At 44.1% G+C, this 20,547-nt stretch overlaps 1 protein-coding gene across 3 annotated transcripts in view; it reads right to left on the bottom strand.

The window, feature by feature from the left end:
• The window catches only part of mid2 (midline 2), a 274,644-nt gene that overhangs the window by 12,038 nt on the left and 242,059 nt on the right, over positions 1–20,547 (bottom strand). For all 3 annotated transcript variants that reach the window (XM_078547035.1, XM_078547034.1, XM_078547036.1), the window contains exon 8: positions 2,555–2,716. In XM_078547035.1, coding sequence (XP_078403161.1) covers positions 2,555–2,716 — 162 coding nt within the window. The remainder of the gene's footprint in view (positions 1–2,554; positions 2,717–20,547) is intronic.

Raw genomic sequence — 20,547 nt, 5'->3', positions numbered from 1 at the left:
TAAGCACAGGAGCTAATTTCAACCCAGCAAGGTCTCAAAAATTGCAATGAAATACATGACCAGATAATCATTTGTGATTGAGTGATAGGTTTCGGCCAGTACATCATGGGATTCCCCAATTCTTTACTCCATTCTTCAAACACTGCCAATGCATCTTTTACATGCATCTGGGAAAGCAACCATGGTCTCTGTTTAGTCAAAGGAAAAAGAGTAATATAGCACTCCCTCAGCACTGCAGTGAGCATCTGTGGATCCATAGGTGTTGATTCAGTGCTGTCCAGTGCAAGCAACCTTTCCTCATATGTTATCCTATGCATTGAGTGTCATCAGGTTATTTATTTTTTTTTAATTCATTCATGGGATGTGGGCATCACTGTCTAGGCCAACATTTATTGCCCATCCCTAACTGCCCTTGTTCAGAGCCAACCACATTGCTGTGGGTCTAGAGTCACATATAGACCAGGTAAGGATGGCAGATTTCCTTCCCTAAAGGACATTAGTGAACCAGATGGGTTTTTGCAACAGTCGACAATGGTTTCATGGTCATCATTAGACTTTTAATTCCAGGTATTTTACAGAATTCAAATTCCATCATCTGCCGTGGCCGAATTCAAACCCAAGTCCCCAGAGCATTGCCCTGGGTCTCTGGATTACCAGTCCACCAACAATACCACTACGCCACCACCTCCCCATTGTATTTGAATACAAAGAGCATCACAGCTGAAACAGCCCTACCTTCACAAGAGTGACTACATTTCAAAAGTACTTCATTGAAGCACTTTGCGTTCTTCTTTGGTGGTGAAAGGCACTCTCGAGATACAAATTTTATCTTTCAAAGGCCCACAAATTGGAGATTCATTAGAAGCAAGACTCCAGCCTGATTTTTACACTCTCCAAATGAGTGTACATGGAGTTTGACTACACCATCCTGACTGAGATCATTTAACTCGGCATAGACCAGGGATTGAACCTGGCACCTTCCCGGACTAAGAAACAATTTTTTTTAAGATGGAGTTACTGAATGTTTAAACAGGCTGTTGAACTGGACAGCCATGTAGTTAAAAGCACGTCCCAGTGTAACACTTAGTCATACAGCTAAAAGGTCCAAGGTTTGATCCTCGTTTTGAGCTGTACTACTTACTATTTTATTGTAACAATAATCGAGATTGGCCTCCATAGCCTGGCTAAGGAGTAAAATCAGCCCTAATTCCTGCTTCTGATATCTATCAAGTGATTCTCTTTGGAATGACATCTAACCATCAGGTGATTACAGAATTGATATTGACAATGTCACTTCCTCAAGATTGAACAGCTGGCGGACACTTGCACGTAAAGAATAGGGTGAGTTACCATTGCGCTGCTAACCTGTGAAATTGAGTTGACTTTTTCAAGAAAAGAGAGAAAGGAGGAAAAAAAACAGAAGCAGAATTCTTACTTCATTTCTATTTTTTGAATATTTTTGCTTTAAACAACAACCAATATCAGTAGACATAGTTGAGAAATGTTTCCGTGATGTCTCATTTGAATTGAGTGCATAAATCCATTTCCCTCGCATTGCCAGGTCTCAACCACTTCTCTATTATGTTTTATGTATGAATGGCCTCCTGTGCTGTACTATTCTGTGACTCGATGTTCTGAAATTTGACCCCACAATATAAACAGTACTAAAACAGTTCCTGAGTAAAAACATCAAGCCTTTGATTACTTCATTAAATTTACTATGTGAAGGAGACTTTTAAGATAAATAAACATTAAAACTAACACTAAAAGTTCACATTCCTTTTGAATGCTCTTCAAAAGGGTCCTGATGGGGAAAGTCTGGTGAGAGTTTTCATTTCCTCCTAGTTGCACATGGTTATTGTATTAATGCAAAATCCCTTTGTGTGTAATTGTAATGCAATAGATCTGTTAATTGCATTTAAACAGCACACAAAGGAATATAACTCAAACATGGCAACCAGTGCACCACCAGAGGAAATTAAATCTTTTTTTATTATTATATTGCCACAACACATCATTATACATTCCATTCAGACTATACATGGTATACAGTGATAACAAGTAAGCCTTACAAAATGACTTTTGCTAGGCCCTGGAGGCTGATTGCATACCTAATCCTAGCTCAATTATCATCTACGCAAACACTTTCTGCCAAAAATCACTGAATAGCCAACAGGAGGAGAAACTATAGCTACTTTTCCTCTCTCTAGCCAAAGGGTTCTTAGTGCCAATTTTAATATGCCTACTGCTCATCTAGCTGAGATTAGCTAACTGAAATGGAACTGTAAATGCTTCAGTTATGTACTGTTTTTCTTAGCAAAACCCCATTATTGCTTATGTTAACCAAAAGGGTGACAAGGCAAGGATTTCCCATTGCTAAGAGGATGAGATCAGAATAAGATTTATTCATTTGTTAACTAAAAGGATGATTCTGGCCTGAAGTTTGTTAATTGTCAACGGCAAGGATGAGGCCAACCAATGATTTCTATCTAGTTAATTAACAGTGCAGTCTTGAGTAAACAACATGGCTAAGAAATCATAAGGGAGTACTTACTATTAGTCTTCAGTCTGGCCGGTTCACTGATGCGACTGCCAGCCTGGTTAATTGCCTTCACAATAAAGATATATCTGGTCCCAGACTGTAGTCCATGCACAGTGTAATGGTTTTGCTTGATGTTGGGAACAATCATCCAACTATCAATGGAGTTGTACAAACCTGTAATGAGAAGAGTTATGACTAAATAAAGAAATAAGCACAAAAAATTATTAGACACTTGAGCTGCTTTTGAACAAAAAAAGAACTCCACAGGAGACTTGCATAGAGGTTTGAATTTACCTGTTATCTGTAAACTATGACTCTGGCAAAGAAGACATTCAATCATATATGCAATGACAAGGGCTTTTGGAATTGCATCCAGTGAACTTGGGGAGGGATGATGGAAGACTCACCTGCTCCTCTTAACAAGAAGTTGGATCGTTGGATGCACAGAACAAAAACTTGGCAGATCTAGGTTCCTCCCCAAATTCTGATTACCACTGTGGCTGATCCATCCAATTTCAGCCTTTTCACTGGAATTTTGTGACCAAGATTATTATGAGAGTTACAAATTTCATGCTACATCGCTCACAATAAGTTGGAACCACTTAGGTTGGATGATATGTGATTTTATAAGGACACAAATGTTGTCATGTAATGTGCCATTAACTATTCTATAGTTAATTGAAGCCTTGTCCTTGCTAAGGCACCACATTGAATTGTTGATAAATAAACACTGGTTGTGTGAATTTGGGATCTTAATTCATATTCCAGACCAGATCCCTGACTCGTTTTTTTTTAAGTGAACTAGTGAAGTTAATTCTGACTTCAGGTATTCTGATTCTGACATTCTCTGTTCATAGATATTTATTTTATAGAAGTGTCACACACAAATTTGGTATGACATTTCAAAAGATGGACAAGTGTGTTCACAAGAAATGCATGCTAGATGTGCCATTTTATTTTATGATGTTGTGTGTTGTAGCCCCCAGTCGATCTAGGTAGATACTTTATAGTAGAAAGGAAATACTGCAATGTTCGAAGCACCATCATTCAAATGGGGTTTTTTAATTTGCTTAATATCTTTTCCCATGTCTTCCATTAAAGTTGGTGACTCTAGCTGGAGTACAGTACCATGGGCAACCCTCCCCAAGTGTACAAACTGTGGTGTCACTTTGCTAATCAACTAATGAAGCCATCAAAGCTGAGGATGTTCCTGTCCTAATTCAACATCCATAACTCATCTGGTTGGATAGTGAACTAGAATGAAAACCCTGGCAGATTTTCTCCAACATCTGGGAGCCCTCAGGCCAATTGCATCTTCCCTATTGCTGCCCTCAATAACACAAACTGATTCAGCACAGGATGCAAATCAAACCTGGAAACTTATGGTCACCAGACAAGTTTTAACCCATTAGGTCAGCAGGAGAATTCTAGGAAGAGGCTTTGGTCATTCAATTCAATCAAGAATTAATTACTTTGTTCAATTTGCATAGGCAGTGGTTAATTGTCTTATTATTAGGTTGAATCAATTGGCAAATGACTCCATGATCAATCTAGTCTATTTGGGGTGGGGGTGGGAGGGAATGGTGGGTGGAATGATGCTTAAACTTGTTTCAATTCAGGCTGCATGAAGAATCAATCCTTGAAATATTTGCTATCAATTGGTTATTCAAAATCCATTGTAGTATTTCAGAAGTTATGAAACTGAATCACTTTATTGAAGCCATTTATCACAGAATCACAGATTGGTTACAGCACAGAAAAGGCCATTTGGACCATCATGTCTGTTCTGTCTCTCTGAAGAAGCAAATCATCTTGTATCACTCCCCTGCCTTCTCCCTGTAGCGCTGTACATTGTTCCTTTACAGATAATAATCCAATTCTCTGTTGAAAGCCTTGATTGAGCCTACCTTTATCACACTCGGGCAGTGCATTCCAGATCATAACCACTTGCTGCATGAAAAACACTTTTCCCATGTCACCGTTGCTTCTTCAGCCACTTACCTTAAATCTATGCCCTCTGGCTATCAACCCTTCCACCTATGGGAGCAGTTTCTCCCTATGTATTCTGTCCAGACCCCTCATGATTTTGAATACGTCTATCAAATCTCCCCTCAACCCTCTCTTCTCCAAGGAAAACAGTCCCATTTTCTCCAACCTATCAGACAACTGAAGTTACTCATCCCTTAAACCATTCTCATGACTATTTCTCTGAACTCTTTCTAATGCCTTCACATCCTTCCTAACGTGGGGTGCCCAGAACTGAGCACGGTACTCCAGTTGAGGTCGAACCAGTTTACAAGTATACAAGTTTAATGTGGCTTCCTTGCTTTTGTATCATATGCCCCTATTAATAAAGCCTGAGATGCTGTATGCTTTATTAACTGCTCTCTCAACATGTCCTGCCACCTTCAAAGATTTATTCACATATACCCCAAGGCCCCTCTGCTCCTACACCCTCTTTAGAATTGCACACTTTATTTCATAATGTGTCTCCACATTCTTCCTACCAAAATGAATCACTTCACATTAAGTTTCATCTGCCATTTGTCCATCCATTCCACCAACCTATGTTCTTATGAAGTTCCCCACTATCCTGTGCATAGTTCACAATAGTTTTGTACTGTCCACAAATTTTGAAATTATGCCCTATACACCAAGGTCTAGAGTATCTCAGGAAGATGGGATCCTAACATTGGCTTCTGGGGGACTCCACCATAAACCTTCCTCCAGTCCAAATAACATCCATTAACCACTACTCTTTATTTCTTGTAACTCAGCCAATTTTGTATCCATGCTGCTACTGTCCATTTTATTCCATGAGTTCTAATTTTGCTCACAAGTCTGTTCTGAGGAACTTTAGCGAATACCTTTTTGGAAGTCCATGCTCACCACATCACCAGCATTACCTTCAATAACCCTCTCTGTTACCTCTTAAAAAAGACTTAAGCAAGTTAGTTAAACATCATATGTCCTTAACAAATACATGCTGGCTTTCATTAATTAACCTGTATTTGCCCAAACGCTAATAATTTTGTCCCAAATTATTGTTTGTAGAAGCTCCCCTACCACCAAATTTAAACGGACTGGCTTGTAGTTGCTGGTGTTACACCCAATTTGTGAAACTGCTCATTTCATGAACTTGGCACTGGTAGAACCCATTTCATGAACTGGGCAAACCCATTGCCCAGATCATGAAATAGACAGTTTGACTGCTCATTTCATGAGCAGAATACTGCATTCGTTAGGCGGGGGTGCGCCCAACCCGAATGAGCGTAAAATGATGTGTGATGACGTCGGGTGAGCATTCCGACGTCATTGCGCGCTCACACTATATTTCGGTTGGTGGGCGGGTGTGGAAGTCAGCAGCATTCCTGCCGACAATTAACAGGCCTATTAAGGCCATTAAAGATCTAATTAAATGAATTTTTTTGCTGCCTGTCCAACCTTATGGGGTTTTGATCAGTGATTAAAAAGAAACATTTTCAAACTAATTTCTAACATGTCCCTGTTAATGTGACAGTCACATGAGGGGACATATTATTAACATTTTTAACTTTATTTTTTATTTTCAAAATTCTTCAGCTACCTGAGGCAGCTCTGTGCCTCAGGGAACTTTTAAGAAGCGCACCCCTACGCATGCACACAATTCTGCGCTCGCGTTCCTTCCACCCCCACCCCAGCAGAGCTGAGCGCTGCAGTGCGCGTTTCATGCTGGCTGGCCGTTAACTGGTCAGCCAGCATGAAATCGCGGTTGGAGCCTGATCATGGACGGCAGTTGACTTCCCGGCCACTCCCAGGCCTGTCTGCTGAGCCCGCCCGACCACCGGAAAATCCTGGCCCATGAAATGGCCAGTGCTACGTACGAGTTTTAAAATCTTATTCGTGGAGTTGTTGCTCAAGCCTGTTGCAGTGAACAGGCTTAATATCATGTACTAAGCTGCTCAATAACAGCATGAACACTGTAAATTTGGGAAAGCAAGTTTGTCCACAAATGCACAGTGGCTGGTGGAAGGTGTAAAATTTAATATAAGTTTCAAAAGGACTGGTTCACATCTGCCTGTTTGACTTCAATGGTTCACACAGCAGGTGATGGAAGGTGTGGAAATCCATGCTGGAAGTGAAAACAACTTGGTGTTGACTTCAAAGGCTCTTATAGCAAGTAACACTTAACAGTTACAGAAATACCTGGAAAAACTCAGCAGGTCTGGCAGCATTAGCGGAGAAGAGCAAAGTTGACATTTCGAGTCCTCGTGACCCTTCAACAGAACTAAGTAAAAATAGGGAAAATAGGGAAATAGGGAAAAATGGGTTCCCTATTTTTACTTAGTTCTGTTGAAGGGTCATGAGGACTCGAAACGTCAACTTTGCTCTTCTCCGCCGATGCTGCCAGACCTGCTGAGTTTTTCCAGGTATTTCTGTTCTTGTTTTGGATTTCCAGCATCCGCAGTTTTTTATCTTTAACACTTAACAGTTCATTGGTGACAAGTTCATCTTTCCTTTGTTGTACCCAGATGAAAATGTGATGGCATTCACACCTCTTGTAGAACCAGTATATAAACATAGACATCTATACTAACTAGCATAACTCCTGCAAACACTGAAGATGGATGACTGTATTGAGTTCTGTGCTGTTTTGTGGTCTGCTGAATATGAACAGAAGGTTATTGCTGTCTTCAAGTGTGGGAAAACTGGACAGAAACTCCCACGAGATGAATATCACATCCTGAAAACTTTCGTGCTTACATCTCTAGGTGGTGTGGACAAGGTTACCAAGAACAATGGGAAATACACGGCTACCGAGGAAGCAGTCCTAGATATCGTGCGACAAGCCCACATTGAAACTGGTCATGTTGTTGAAAAGACTCACAAGAAACTTTCTGTAAGTTTGCAAACATCCCATGGCCTCTTATAGGAAAATACATTAGTTACTGTGAGAGATGCAAAGAACTTCATCCTGCTAGACATGCAAGGGAGGTGGCACACCAGGACATTACACAGCAAGCCAAGCAGATGATGACATGCAGCACAAGGTCACTTCAGGCAAGAAGTAAAGCCATTTGGGCTGAGCTCAGAAATGAAAAAGGGGCATCCATGCTTCTAGAAGTGTACCATAGACCCTCAAATAGTGGAAGGGAGTTAGAAGAGCAAATATGTAGGCAGATTTTTGAGTGTAAAAACAATAGGGCAGTAACCATTGGAGACTTCAACTACCCTAATGTCGATTGGGATACGAACAGTGTGAAGGGCACAAGAGTGCAAAATTCTTGAACTGCATTCAAGAGAATTTTTTCAGCCAGCACATAACAAGCCCAACAAGAGGGGGTGCAATTCTAGATTTAGTCTTAGGAAATGAAGCTGGGCAAGTGGATGAAATAGCAGTGGGGGATTATTTTGGAGGTAGTGACCATAATACAGTTAGATTTAGCATCATTATGGAAAAGGACAAAGATAGAACAGGAGTAAAAGTTCTAAATTGGTGGTAAACAAATTTTATGAAGCTCAAAGGTGAGTTGGCGAGAGTGGACTGGATACAGCTATTAGAAGGGAAAACAGTGTCAAATCGGTGGGAGGCATTCAAAAGTGAGATTCTACTGGCACAGTGTAGACATGTCCCCACAAAAAAAGGGCGGTACTGCCAAATCTAGAGCCCCCTCGTTATCAGGAAGTATACAAGGCCAAGATAAAGCAGAAAAAGAAATTATGCCAGCCACAAAAGACTTAATAGTGTAGAAAGCCTAGAGGAGTATAGAAAGTATAGGGGTGAAGTAAAAATGGAAATTAGGAAAGCAAAGAAAGGATATGAAAAAATATTGGCAGGTAAAATCAAAGAAAACCCAAAAATGTTTTTACCAATACATTAAGAGCAAGAGAATAGCTAAGGAAATGGTAGGGCCTATCAGAGATGTACATGGTAACTTGTGCATTGATGTTGAAAATTAGTATTTAGTCTCTGTCTTCACTAAGGGGAGGGATGATGCAGACATTCTAGTCAATGAGGGGGAGTGTGAAACATTAGATATAATAAGCATAGTGAGAGAGAAAGTACTGGAGTGACTGACATCTTTGAAGGCAGATAAGTCACCAGGGCCGAATGGAATGTATCCCCGGCTGTTAACGGAAGCCAGGGAGGAAATAGTAGATGCTCTGAAGATCATTTTCCAATTCTCATTAGATACAATGAGGTACCAGAGGATTGGAGGTCTGCAAATATTGTACCATTATTTAAAAAGGGTGCAAGGGATAGGCCAGAAAATTATAGACTGGTCAGTCTGACTTCAGTGGTGGGCAAACTATTGGAATCAATTCTGAGAGACAGAATAAACTGTCACTTAGGAAGGCGCGGATTGACAAGGGACAGTCAGTATGGTTTTATTAGGGGAAGATTGTGTCTTACTAACTTAATAGAATTTTTTAGGGAAGTAACAGGGAGGATTGATGAGGGCAGTGCAGTGGATGTTGTCTACATGGATTTTAGTAAAGCATTTGACAAGGTCCCACATGACAGACTGGTCAGAAAAGTGAGATCCCATAGGATACAGGAGGAGGTGGCAAGTTGGATCCAAAATTGGCTCAGTGACAGGAAACAAAGGGTAACAGTCGATGGATGTTTTTGCAAATGGAAAAGGGTTTCCATTGGCGTTCCACAGGGTTCAGTGTTGGGGCCTTTGCTGTTTGTTGTATATATTAATGATTTGGACATAATGTGGGAGGTATGATTGGGAAATTTGCAGATGACACAAAAATTGGCCAGGTAGTTGAAAGTGAAGAGGATAGCTGTAGTATAGGATAATATCAATAGTTTGGCTGAGTGAGCAGAACAGTAGCAAATGGAATTCAATATGGAAAAGTGTGAGGTAATGCACCTGGGGAGGGCAAACAAAGCAAGGAAATACTCAATAAATGGGAGGATATTGAGAGGGGTTGAGGAAGTGAGAGACATGGAGTACATAGGTGGCAGGACAATGGATAAGGTGGTAAAGAAAGCATATGGAATGCTTTCCTTTATTGGACAAGGTATTGAATACAAAAGCAGGGATGTAATGATGGAACTGTATAAAACGCTGGTTAGGCCGCAGCTGGAATTTTATGTACAGTTCTGGTCACCACATTACAGGAAGGACATAATTGCTCTGGAGAGAGTGCAGAGGAGATTTACAAGAAGGAAAATTGCAGCTATGAGGAGAGATTGGATTGGCTAGGGTTGTTTTCCTTAGAACAGAGGAGGCTGAGGGGTGACCTAATTGAGGTATACAAAATTATGAGAGGCCTAGATAGGGTAGACAGTAAAGACTTATTTCCCCTAGCTGACAGGTCAATTACCAGGGGGCATAGATTTAAGGTGATTGGTAAAAGGATTAGAGGGGACATGAAGAAAAACCTTTTCACGCAGAGGGTGGTGGGCATCTAGAATTCACTGCCTAAATCAGTGGTTGAGGCTGAGATGCTCAACTCATTTAGAAGGTATTTGGATCTGCATCTGAAGCACTGTAACCTGAAAGGCTATGGACCAGGTGCCGGAAAATGGGATTAAAATAAGTGGCCAGTTTCTTTCATCTTTTTCTAGCTAGCATAGATATGATGGGCTGAATAGCTTCTTTCTGCACCGTAACTTTTCTATGGTTCTAAGATACACCTTCCTCTCTCAGTCTCACCTAGATATTCCTCTCCCACCACCCCACGGTACACCTTCCTCTCCCTCACATAGCTAGACCTTCCACTCCCGCACCCCTCTCGCCGATCATCCGTATCCCATGGCCAAGATCATGATGTTTCAAAGCAGACCCGAAGCATCAATGGAGACCTCCCACCTTCCGAGAGCTGCTTCACAGCGGAACCATGTCCATGTCCCAGCATGCGATACATGTGTTCCTCCAGCATCAGGTACCTGTAGGGCTCCAGGATCATCTCCTCGGGTGTCCGCGATCTGAGCAAGGCCCTAACAGTAAGTCCCGACTTCTGCAAGTCACATTTGTCCAGACGTGTTCTGGGCTGGTGTGTTTTCCTGCCAATGTAATGGCAAAGCAGGCATGGGGGGACGGTTCCGGTTCGTCCTTACTTTGCATCCCACTACCAGGATGCAAATCGGGTTGACGCTGGCCTGCAGTGGGATTCATGTTCCGCCATGGTGGATACCATCAGATGATCCTGTTGTGATTTCACACCAGCGTGAAACCAATTTTTGCCCCTCACGCTGAATTGTCCCCACCATCGCCCCTCCCCACCGCCAGCAGGACTGGATAATCCTGCTCTTTATTACTTCCTTCTTTACTCTGAACCCTGTTAATAACTGCCTGTTTCCTACTGTAGTGCTATCTGTCTTTCCCAGTATTATGTGCATCTTGGTATTCCTCTCTAGTTTACCACACCCCTGCCAAGTTAGCTTAACCCTCCCCAATAGCACTAGCAAATTGCCCCGCAAGGAAATTTTGGTCCTGGCTCTGTTTAGAGCTGGTCCCAATGTCCCAGGAATCCAAGGCCCTCCCTTCAGCATCATTTTTTCAGTCACACATTCCCCTGCTTTATCCTCCTATCTCTATACTCATTCGCATGGTACCAGGAGTAATCAGAAGATTAATATTTTGAAGTCTATTTGCTAATTTCTTGCCTAGCTCCCTGAATTCTGAGTGTAAGACCACATCTCTCTTTCTACCTATGTCATTGTATGGACATGATATGGACTATGACTACTGGCTCTTCACCCTCCCCCCTCAGGGAGTTCCAGTGACATCCTTGACCCTGACACCAGGATTGCAACATACCATCCTGGATTTACATCTGCGGCTGCAAAAACACCTGTCTGTTCCCCTAACTGTCGATCTCCTATCACTATTGCCTTGCCCTTCCAGACTTCTTTGTGGCTCCTGTACAGCTGAGCCAACTGTGGTGCCAAGGACTTGGCTATGGCTGCACTCCCCAGATGAACTTTCACTTTCATTAGCATTCAGAGCTGAACACTGGTTGTAAAGTTAGATGCACTTAGGAGACTCCTGCACTACCTGCCTGTTTCTTCTTGACTGCCTGGTAGTCCCTCATTCCCTCTCTCCCTGCATACTCTTAAACTGTGGGTCAGTGACATCCATAAATGTGTTATGCACAAAGCTCTCAACCTCACAGATGCTCCACAGTGACGCCAGCTGTTGTTCAAGCTCTGAAACCCTGCTCGGCACTTCCTACACATATGGTTATCCTAGATACGGAAAGTGTCCTGGAACTCTCTCATAGCACAGAATGTACACTCACAAGGTCGTTTTCCTGCAGTCAGGTACATAGGAACTTGCAAATATACAGGATTAAAAAGAATGAACAGCAGTTCATCTGGCTTGTCCCAAAGATAAAACAAAACCACAATAATACATTTCATATTTTTTACTCCACAGTCACATCCTCCATCAAAAATGATCCAATTCACCTTTTGAGAGATCACTCTACATTTGTCCCTGGGTTCCTACTGAAATCAGTAAAGATATTTCAGAGGTACGTAGCCAACTCCAAATCTGCCATATCCAAGAGGTTTGGGAGGCTGACAAGGAATAAGGTGGAAGACCTAATACAAAAATAGAGGTACCTTTTAATAGGTAGGTAACTTGCTTTATTCAAAAGAAAGATTGAGTTTTTTGGCCGCAAGTATTCCTTTTAGTTTTACTTTCCCCTCTTAGAAGATTCAATGAATAGTTATTTATTCAGAACCAGTTCTAGCCTTATATAATAGGATTCCTGGAGTAAGTTGATGAAATGAAAGACATTCACTAAGCACACGGGCTGGCATGCTGAGATAAGGTACAGGATACTAAATATGTGCACAGTAAGAAAAGAGGGATTGTTTTAAGCTGACAGCGTTTCAACCCATGGGACAGCTTGTTACTGTTTCACAAGAAACTCAGCCTTTTGCACTGGAAGTGAAAGTTGTCACTATCTATCAATCAGTTCATTTGGAGGACAGGACAGGAACCTGTCAGGACTAATCCATCAGATGTTACTTTCTTGCACCATTAATTATACACAAACTTGAGGTAGAAGATTTTTATTGAATTGATGATGTTTGAGAGTTACAGTTACAGGTGTGTTTAGTTAGTGTTTGTCTAGTACATTTGGAGTCCCCTAAAGGTCTATCCTTGGCGCCCTTCTCTTTCTCCATCATCTCCATGCTGTCTGGTTACATTGGGCCAGGTTTTCCAGTCCTGACGCGGGGCAAGGCCACATCAAGCCGGCGGAAGTGAAGGCGGTGAGTCCCAGAAGCAGAGGTCCCACCCCCATTCTGCCGCTGACTATTTTGATCAGCATTAGCAAGAGGGTGGGTCACCAGCCAGCACACAGCACTCTTGCCCTGGCCAGCTCCATTGCGGAGATGGACATTTTAGACTCCCCGCAATTTTCATGGAGTTGAGTTGGCTTTTGAAGGCGACTTGGTACAGCAAGGAGTTCAGGGGAGTTGTGAATCATGGGGAACCTAAGTCTGGAGTTGGGAACCTTTTGACAGGTTAAGTTCAAAAGGTGCTGACAACTTCACAATGTCATAAAGTAATGGTGTATGATAATTAAATATGTTTTTAATAGTGATTAATAATTGGGGTTTGTTCTTAAGGTAAGTGGTCATTAAACTGACTAACATTGTGAAAGCGGAAAAGGCTTCTGAAGTCCCTAATTGGCAAGCGATCCCTGCTGCCCAGGCTCCAAGCTCCACAGGGGACACTTAATTGCTGCACTTTGCCCAGGGGGGCAGAAATCCCACCTGAGAACTGCTGGCCAATCAGAGGCTGGCAGCACTCCATTACCGACAACAACACCAGCAGCAATGGAGGCTGCCGGCAATACACTTGGGACTTTCACTAGGGTTCGCTGGTGAAAGGTAAGTGAAGGCACGACAGGGGTCGTGGGCAAAGAGGTGAGGGGGAAATGGAGGAAGGGGCAGGGGGTGGTCCTCAGTGCGCCTTCATTCCAATGCTAGGTCCCTCAATCTGGCCTTTAAAGAAGCACACCCCTCCGCCCTCCTGAAGGCCGCAATCAAGCCCAATAGCGATTTGCCTGGATGGGATGGCAGGGAAGGTGGTGGGATTCCCACTCTCGGCCCTTCCACTCAATCAAAAGCACCCCCCAACACCCCCCGGAACTTGCCTCCCTGGGAGCATTAAATTCCACCGATGGATTCAATCCAGCAGGGGTTGGTGCTCCAGCTTTCAAGGAGATTGTGAGATCTTTACAGTTTTATGACCACATAATCGGATTATATTCTTTGAAGTAGTTTTTGAATGAGTCTTTGTTTATCTTGACAGTTTAATCAGCATCTCAAAGACTTCCCAATGTTATTATCGGGCTCAAGGGTTCTGTACATAGTGGATACTGGGTGAATGAGCATCGGAGGGTTAGTGGGTGAGGGGACCAAGGGGAGATATGGAGGAGTATGTGGGATTTGGAGGGATTATAGAGGGTCATGTAGGAGGGGCAGCATGGGGAATAAGGGGTGGGTGAAAAGGGTTGGGGGGGGTTGAGGGTTAATGTGCCTCACACACATCTACAGAACTGGGCCAATGTCCCAGCAAATGGAGATGGGCCTTCTAACTGGCCGCCTCTGTCTTTGTTTCTGCCTTGTTTTTGCCTCCACCCCACCTTGGGAAACTGTGGTCCCGACTCCAGTCTGCCTGATTTGGAGAGGGGAAAGTACAGTGGGTGGGCACTCAGGAGGCAAGACCACAAAGTCGAGAAATTGCCTGTGTCCCTATCCCCACCTCAAAAGGGAAAATCCGGCCCGTTGTCTACAAGTCAGCTGTCAGATTCCACATGTACACTGATGCCCCCATCTCTTTTAACATCTTATCTTCGCTTTTGTGTTCTTAGACTGTTTATTCAACATCCAGTTGTGGATAAGCTGCCATTTCCTCCTGTTAAATATTGAAGCCCCTAGCAACTAATTAGTCCATTGTATTACCAATGGTAACCCCCCCACCCCGCCCGCCCCAATCACTCATTTTGAAACAGACTGTTCCTAATCTTGTGTTACTTTCCAACCCCGAGCAGAGCTTCCAACCCCAAGCAGAGGTTCCAGCCCCGAGCAGAGGTTCCAGCTCCATGTGCCCTCCATCACAATGATCACCTACTTCAAATTCTACAATATGGTCACTTCTTCCCTTGCCTTAGCCTAAGCTTACCCATCTCTTGGTCTCCTCCAGACACTTATTCCAATGCTTTCCTGGTTGGCCTCCCACTTTTCACCCTTTGAGCCTCACCGTATGCATTGCTGTATTGCTTGTATCCTTTTCCACACCAAAATGTACTAATCCATCACTGCTGACCTGCGTTGGCTTCTAATCCCCCAACACCTCCAATTCAAAATTTTCATTCTCATCTTTACACCACTTTATAACCTTGCTTTCTTCATCTCTCTTTATAACTTCCTCCAGCCTCAACCTAACCCCATTCCCACACCACACACACAGATCTCCAATTCTCCGGCTTTGTCCTCTTGTCCATCCCCACTACCCTCTTTCTTTCACCCATGGTTGGTGACTGTGCCTTTAGACATTTAAGCTTCACATTCTGGAATTCCCTCCTTAAATCGCTTTGCTCCATTCACCCCTTTCTCCTTTTAAGGCCTTCTTTAAAACCTTGATCAAGCTTAGTAATCACTTTTAATATCTCCTTCTTTGTTTCTACATCCATTTTTGGCTGATTACACCTCTATGAAGCACCTTGGGACATGTTTCTACAAGATCAGTGTAAGCTGCTGTTATTGAAAGAAATCATATTGAACAAATCAGTTGCTATGTTAAACTTTTATTTTTCCATAAAGAAATGTTCCCCAGCATGCCTGTGTGCTGTCTATGAGAATCTTTATTTCCTTCAATGGTTTTTTATTGAGATGCTCTTGATGCAACTGCAATTAACTGGCTTTATATGAGCATACTTGTCAATGCACTTGTGAAATTTTCAAGAGTTGGAGATAAAATGAGAAGTCTGATGGGAGTGGTAGTGAATTATCCTTAATTTTAAAAAGTATACACATTCAAATACACAGGAGTTGCACAGTCTGGCTACGCTCAGTAAATTTGACAGCTGTTTTGAGTTTGTTTAAGGTATCTTGGTGAGGATGCTTTTTCACCCTGCAGTAACTGGAAGGCAGCCCACATTATCTGTAATACAGCCATTAATGTTAACAAGAAAAAAACAATCTGCCAGACCCTTGTCCTTTGAAAATACTTATTTGCCTGGCTATAAAGGTTAGAAAAGAAGGGTGGAGACTGTTTCTCCAGATCTCCTCCCCTTCAATGTAGCCTCGGGGCTTTTCTGCTTTTGTGCTTGCACCTGTAACAGAAACAGGCTCAAGGTACCAATACAAAGGAGGTTAGTGAGGTCATTCCTGACATCCAGCCTCATTATTTTTCCCAAGGAGCAATGTTTCCTAGATGTGCCAGCGCACGCAAGCCTAGTGGAATCACAGGATTTTTACAGCACAGAAGAAGGTCATTTAGCCCATTGTATCTGCACCAGTTCTCGAATGAGCAATTTACTTAGTGTCATTCTCCCACTTTCCCCCCATGATATTCCACATTCTTCCTTTTCAAATAATAGTCTAGTTCCCTTTTGAATCTTCAGTTGGCTCTGTCTCCACCACACTCTCAGGCAGTGCATTCTAGATCTTAACCCCTTGCTGGGTGAAAAAGCTTTTTCTCTTATCGCTTTTGTTTCCTTTGCAAATTACTTTAAATCTGTGGCCTCTCGTCCTCGATCCTTTCGTGTGTGGGAACAGTTTCCCCCAGTCTACACTGTCCAGGCCTCTCATGATTTTGAATACCTCTATCAAACCTCCTTTCAGCCTTCTCTTCTCCAAGGAAAACTCTGCTAAACTTTCCCTGGGATCCCATTGACTGAAGAATTAAAGACAGTGGAGAAATTTATACTCATTAACTTAGCTTACAGTTTTCTAATTCCTGATGTCCATTAGTGGCCAGAAAGCACTGACTCTGGTGGCCCTACCACAGCTACAAGCCTCTGATGCACTTTGGATACATGTTGCTCCTTTCCAGCACTAGAGCTTGGGCAGGAAAATGAGCCCTTGATAATCAATTAAAATATAACATGACAATCCCCAGAGTGGGAGCAAGTAATTGGATACAGCTGCTAGCATCAAAATTCAGCTCCCTATGGTTGTTCCTGCACACCATGTTTTCATGTACTTTTCTTTTTAAATGATTGCATTATGTTGTGATTTTTATTCCCAGTGCAAGAAAAAACATTTTGGCAGGATCAGAAGAGCAGTATGGGAGTGATTGTCACAGGTTGCATAAATTAGCGGACAAGGTATAAGGAGGCACAGATTAGATGCCAAGTAAAAGCATTATGGCAGCAGCCAGGAAAGCAGACACCGACCTGTGTGATGTGCTGTGGTGATCAGACCACAGTTACATATAAATGGAATATAAATAGGATGGAAGCCTCTATGATTCACGAAGGCAATGAGGGCATGTGAAGGAGCCAATAGGGTGATGTGAGTGCAGTCAGTGACACTTGCACTTGTGGGATTCCTGTAATCTGTGTGAACCACGCAGCCTTCTCCTGTTGCTTCTGCTTGTCTATGGGGAAAGTACGAAAAATGTTTGAAATAGCAAACATGGCATCAGTCACCTGTTTAATGCATGCATGAACTGCAGACAGGCTGATGTTACTGACATCCCCTGAGGTTGCCAGGAAGGAGCCAGAGGCAAAAAAGTTCAAGGCTGCAGTGACTTTGATTGCAGCAGACAATGCTGTGCTAGCAATTGTCCAAGTTGCAAAACATTACCTGAGAGCAGCTAAGGATTGCTTGAAATATTGCTAGAAATGGCTGCCTCCTGAATTGTACTGCACATGTACTGTGAGCGAGATCAGGGTCTGTTGTTGGAATTAAAGCAGGGATGAAAATGACAATAATATGCTGCGTAAATAATTTTTTCCTCAATTAAGAGCTCTTAAATCCTGATACAACATTAAGTCTTGTAAGAACTGTCCAGGGATACAGGCCGGAACTTTCCGGCCCTGTTGGCATCGGGTGTTAGGGTGGGTGGATGGGGCAGATCAATATGGCGAGAAGGCAAAAAATCGGTTTCACGCTGGTGTGAAAGCACAGCGGGATCATCCGATGGTGTTCGCCATGGCAGAATGCCAATCCCGCTGGAGGCCGGCATGAACCCGCTTGCATCCTCCTAATGGAATGCAAAGCAAGGCCCAACTGGAAGTGTCCCCCCCACACCAGGTTTTCTGTTATGTCGGTGGGAAAACACGCCAGCCCAGAACATATCTGGACAAGTGTGATGTGCAGGAGTCGGGACTTACCGTTAGGACCTTGCTCAGATCGCAGACATCCGAGGAGCAGAAGATGCTGGAGAACCTAAAGCTACTGGACTCTGGAGGAATACATGCATCACATGCTGGGTGGATTATCATGGACTGGGCTCTGCTGCGAAGCAGCTCTCAGAAGACGGGAGGTCTCCGTTGATGTGTCTCGGGTCTGGCCACGGTCTTGGCCATGGGCTGCTACAGATAATTGGCGGGGAGGCTGGGGTGCGGGGTGGAAAGGAAGGTCCAGCTGTGAATGGGAGAGGAAGGTGTACCTGGGGGTGGGAGAGGAAAGTGGTCTAGGTTTGACTGGGAGAGGAAGGTGTACCGGGGTGGGGGTGAAGTTGGTAGTGGGGGGGATGAAGGTGTCAGGGAGGGGTGAGGTTGGCACGGCTAGGGAGGGGATAAGGAGGAAGGGGGGGATGAAGGTGTTGGGAGGGTGAGATTGGAGGGGGAGGGCGAAGGTGTCAGAGGTGGGTGAGGTTGGGGGGGAGGAGAGAGTATGTGGGAGGAGGGTGTAATGGGGGAGAATGCAGCAAGTGGGGAGGTAGCTGTAAGGGGAGGAGTTCGGAGGGGGGGAAGGAGTTCGGAGGGGGGGAAGGAGTTCGGAGGGAGGGAAGGAGTTCGGAGGGGGGGAAGGAGTTCGGAGGGGGGGAAGGAGTTCGGAGGGGGGGAAGGAGTTCGGAGGGGGGGAAGGAGTTCGGAGGGGGGGAAGGAGTTCGGAGTGGGAGAAAGAGTTTAGAGGGGGTTAAGGGTTTAGAAAGGGGAAAAGGTTCGGGGGGTAGGGTTCAGAAGGGTGAGGGTTGGGAGGAGGTGGGAAAGGGTTCAGAGGCGGGAAAAGGGTTCAGAGGGGGGGAAAGGGTTCAGAGGTGGGGGAAAGGTTTTGGAGGGGGGAAGGAGTCTGGGGGAAGGAAGAAGTCCAGGGGAGAGTAAGGAGTTCAGAGGGGGGAAGGGGTCCAGTGGGGTAGGAGGAGTCCAGGAGCGGTGGAGAAAGGAGTCCGGGGCGGGAGGAAGGAGTAAGGGTGGAGGAGGGAGTAAGGGTGGAGAATGTCCAGGTGAATGTGTAAGGGAGGGGTCTCTGGAATCAATGACTGCCTCCTGGGAGAGAACTGAGGGTGGGCTTGGTAGGAGGGAATGGTGAGTATGAGGAGAGGCAGAGTGAGCTGGGAGGGTGGGAGCATGAGGGTGTGTCAGTGGCAGTAGATGGGATGGTGAGGGTGGGTGGTGGGGACTCGGTGGCAGACACGGACCCTGGGAGTGGGAAAGAGGAGGTCGATTGGGTTGGGATTCTCAGGAAGATAAGGAACATATGCATTCACCTGGAGATCCTGGAATGACAAGGGTTCGGGTTGGTAGGTGATGGTGGGGAGGTGGAAGGTGATGCCATAGGGGGTCAACAGTGATGGGGTAAAGGACATGGATGACTGGAGGAGGGGAAAGGACGGGGGAGTTTACGAGAAACTTGACCACGATCATGGTTTTTAAATTGAAAGTGGGCGGAGCCTCGTGTTGGGCGGGCACAGGTGCTGAATGGGAGTGTGATCAGTGGGTGGGCAGAGATGCAGGTCAGCTCAGATAGACAACTGAGAGAGAAACCCAGCAGGCAGCACTGAAAATGCTCAGGACATTGAGATGATTGTGATGGGGGAAGGCTCCATGTGTGTGGGAGACTGCTTGCACGAAGCTCATAAGGCCCTGCCACACACACACTTCTCTCTCCAGAATCACTTGTGGTCCAGCTGTGTGCAGCTGAACTGCCAGTGGGTTGGGGGGCGGGGGAATGCAGAGGGGGATTGATCTTACTAGTCATTTTACGTGACTTGATATTGTGCAACAAAAATGGTTAATTTGAAAAAATTAGAATATTTTTAACATAAAACTAATGGCACTATAAAAAAGTAATGCCTTAGGCCAGTATCTTGTTAGTGCAGAGAACACTAATTGCTCATGACAAGATTGAGACAGAGAATTGGAAAAAGCTGTTGGGTTAGCAATAGCACACTCCCTCCTAATGCCTAACAGTGTCTCTCAAACCTCCTCCCTGTTGCTTTAGCACTCTGGGATAAATACCATCTACCCTGAAGATTTATTTATTTGCACCCTTTAAGCCTGTCTGGAAATTCCATCTCATTTATAATGAAGTACTGTAATTAATGATAGCTTGCCTCTATAAAGCACCTTGGATGTAGGAAAATGCCCCAAGACTTTTCACAGAAGCATAATCAAACAAAACTTGACATTGAGCCAGAGAACAACTTAGTGGGAGGGATGAGTAAAAGTTTGGTCAGCGACAGATCTCAAAGAAGGAGAGTAAAGTTTAGGGATGGATTTCTGAAATTAGCGCCTGGACAGCTAAAGGAATGGCCACCAGTGCTGGTCTGAAGGAAGTGCAGGATACCCAAGAGACCACCATCAGGAACAAACAGTTTTGGGAAGTTGGAGGTTGGAGATGGGCTGGTAATTTATAAGAGCAGAATGATCGAGGGTGGATCTTTTAACAAGGCAGGTGATAACAACAGTTTTTAAAGTCGGTGGGGAAGGTACTACATGAGGAGAGGAACCTTTCACAATGCCAGCTAACATGAGTGCCAGGAAGGGACTTTGGGTGGTCAGCAGATTAGTGAGACAGCAGGTGGTGGGTCCCTGACAGGATTGTCTTGGAGATGGCACCAAGAGAGATAGGAAACTAGAGAAAGATG

The sequence above is a fragment of the Cetorhinus maximus genome, chromosome 8 (assembly GCF_964194155.1).
Source record: "Cetorhinus maximus chromosome 8, sCetMax3.hap1.1, whole genome shotgun sequence".
Classification (NCBI taxonomy): domain Eukaryota; kingdom Metazoa; phylum Chordata; class Chondrichthyes; order Lamniformes; family Cetorhinidae; genus Cetorhinus; species Cetorhinus maximus.
This window is presented reverse-complemented; position numbering and strand designations above follow the sequence as displayed.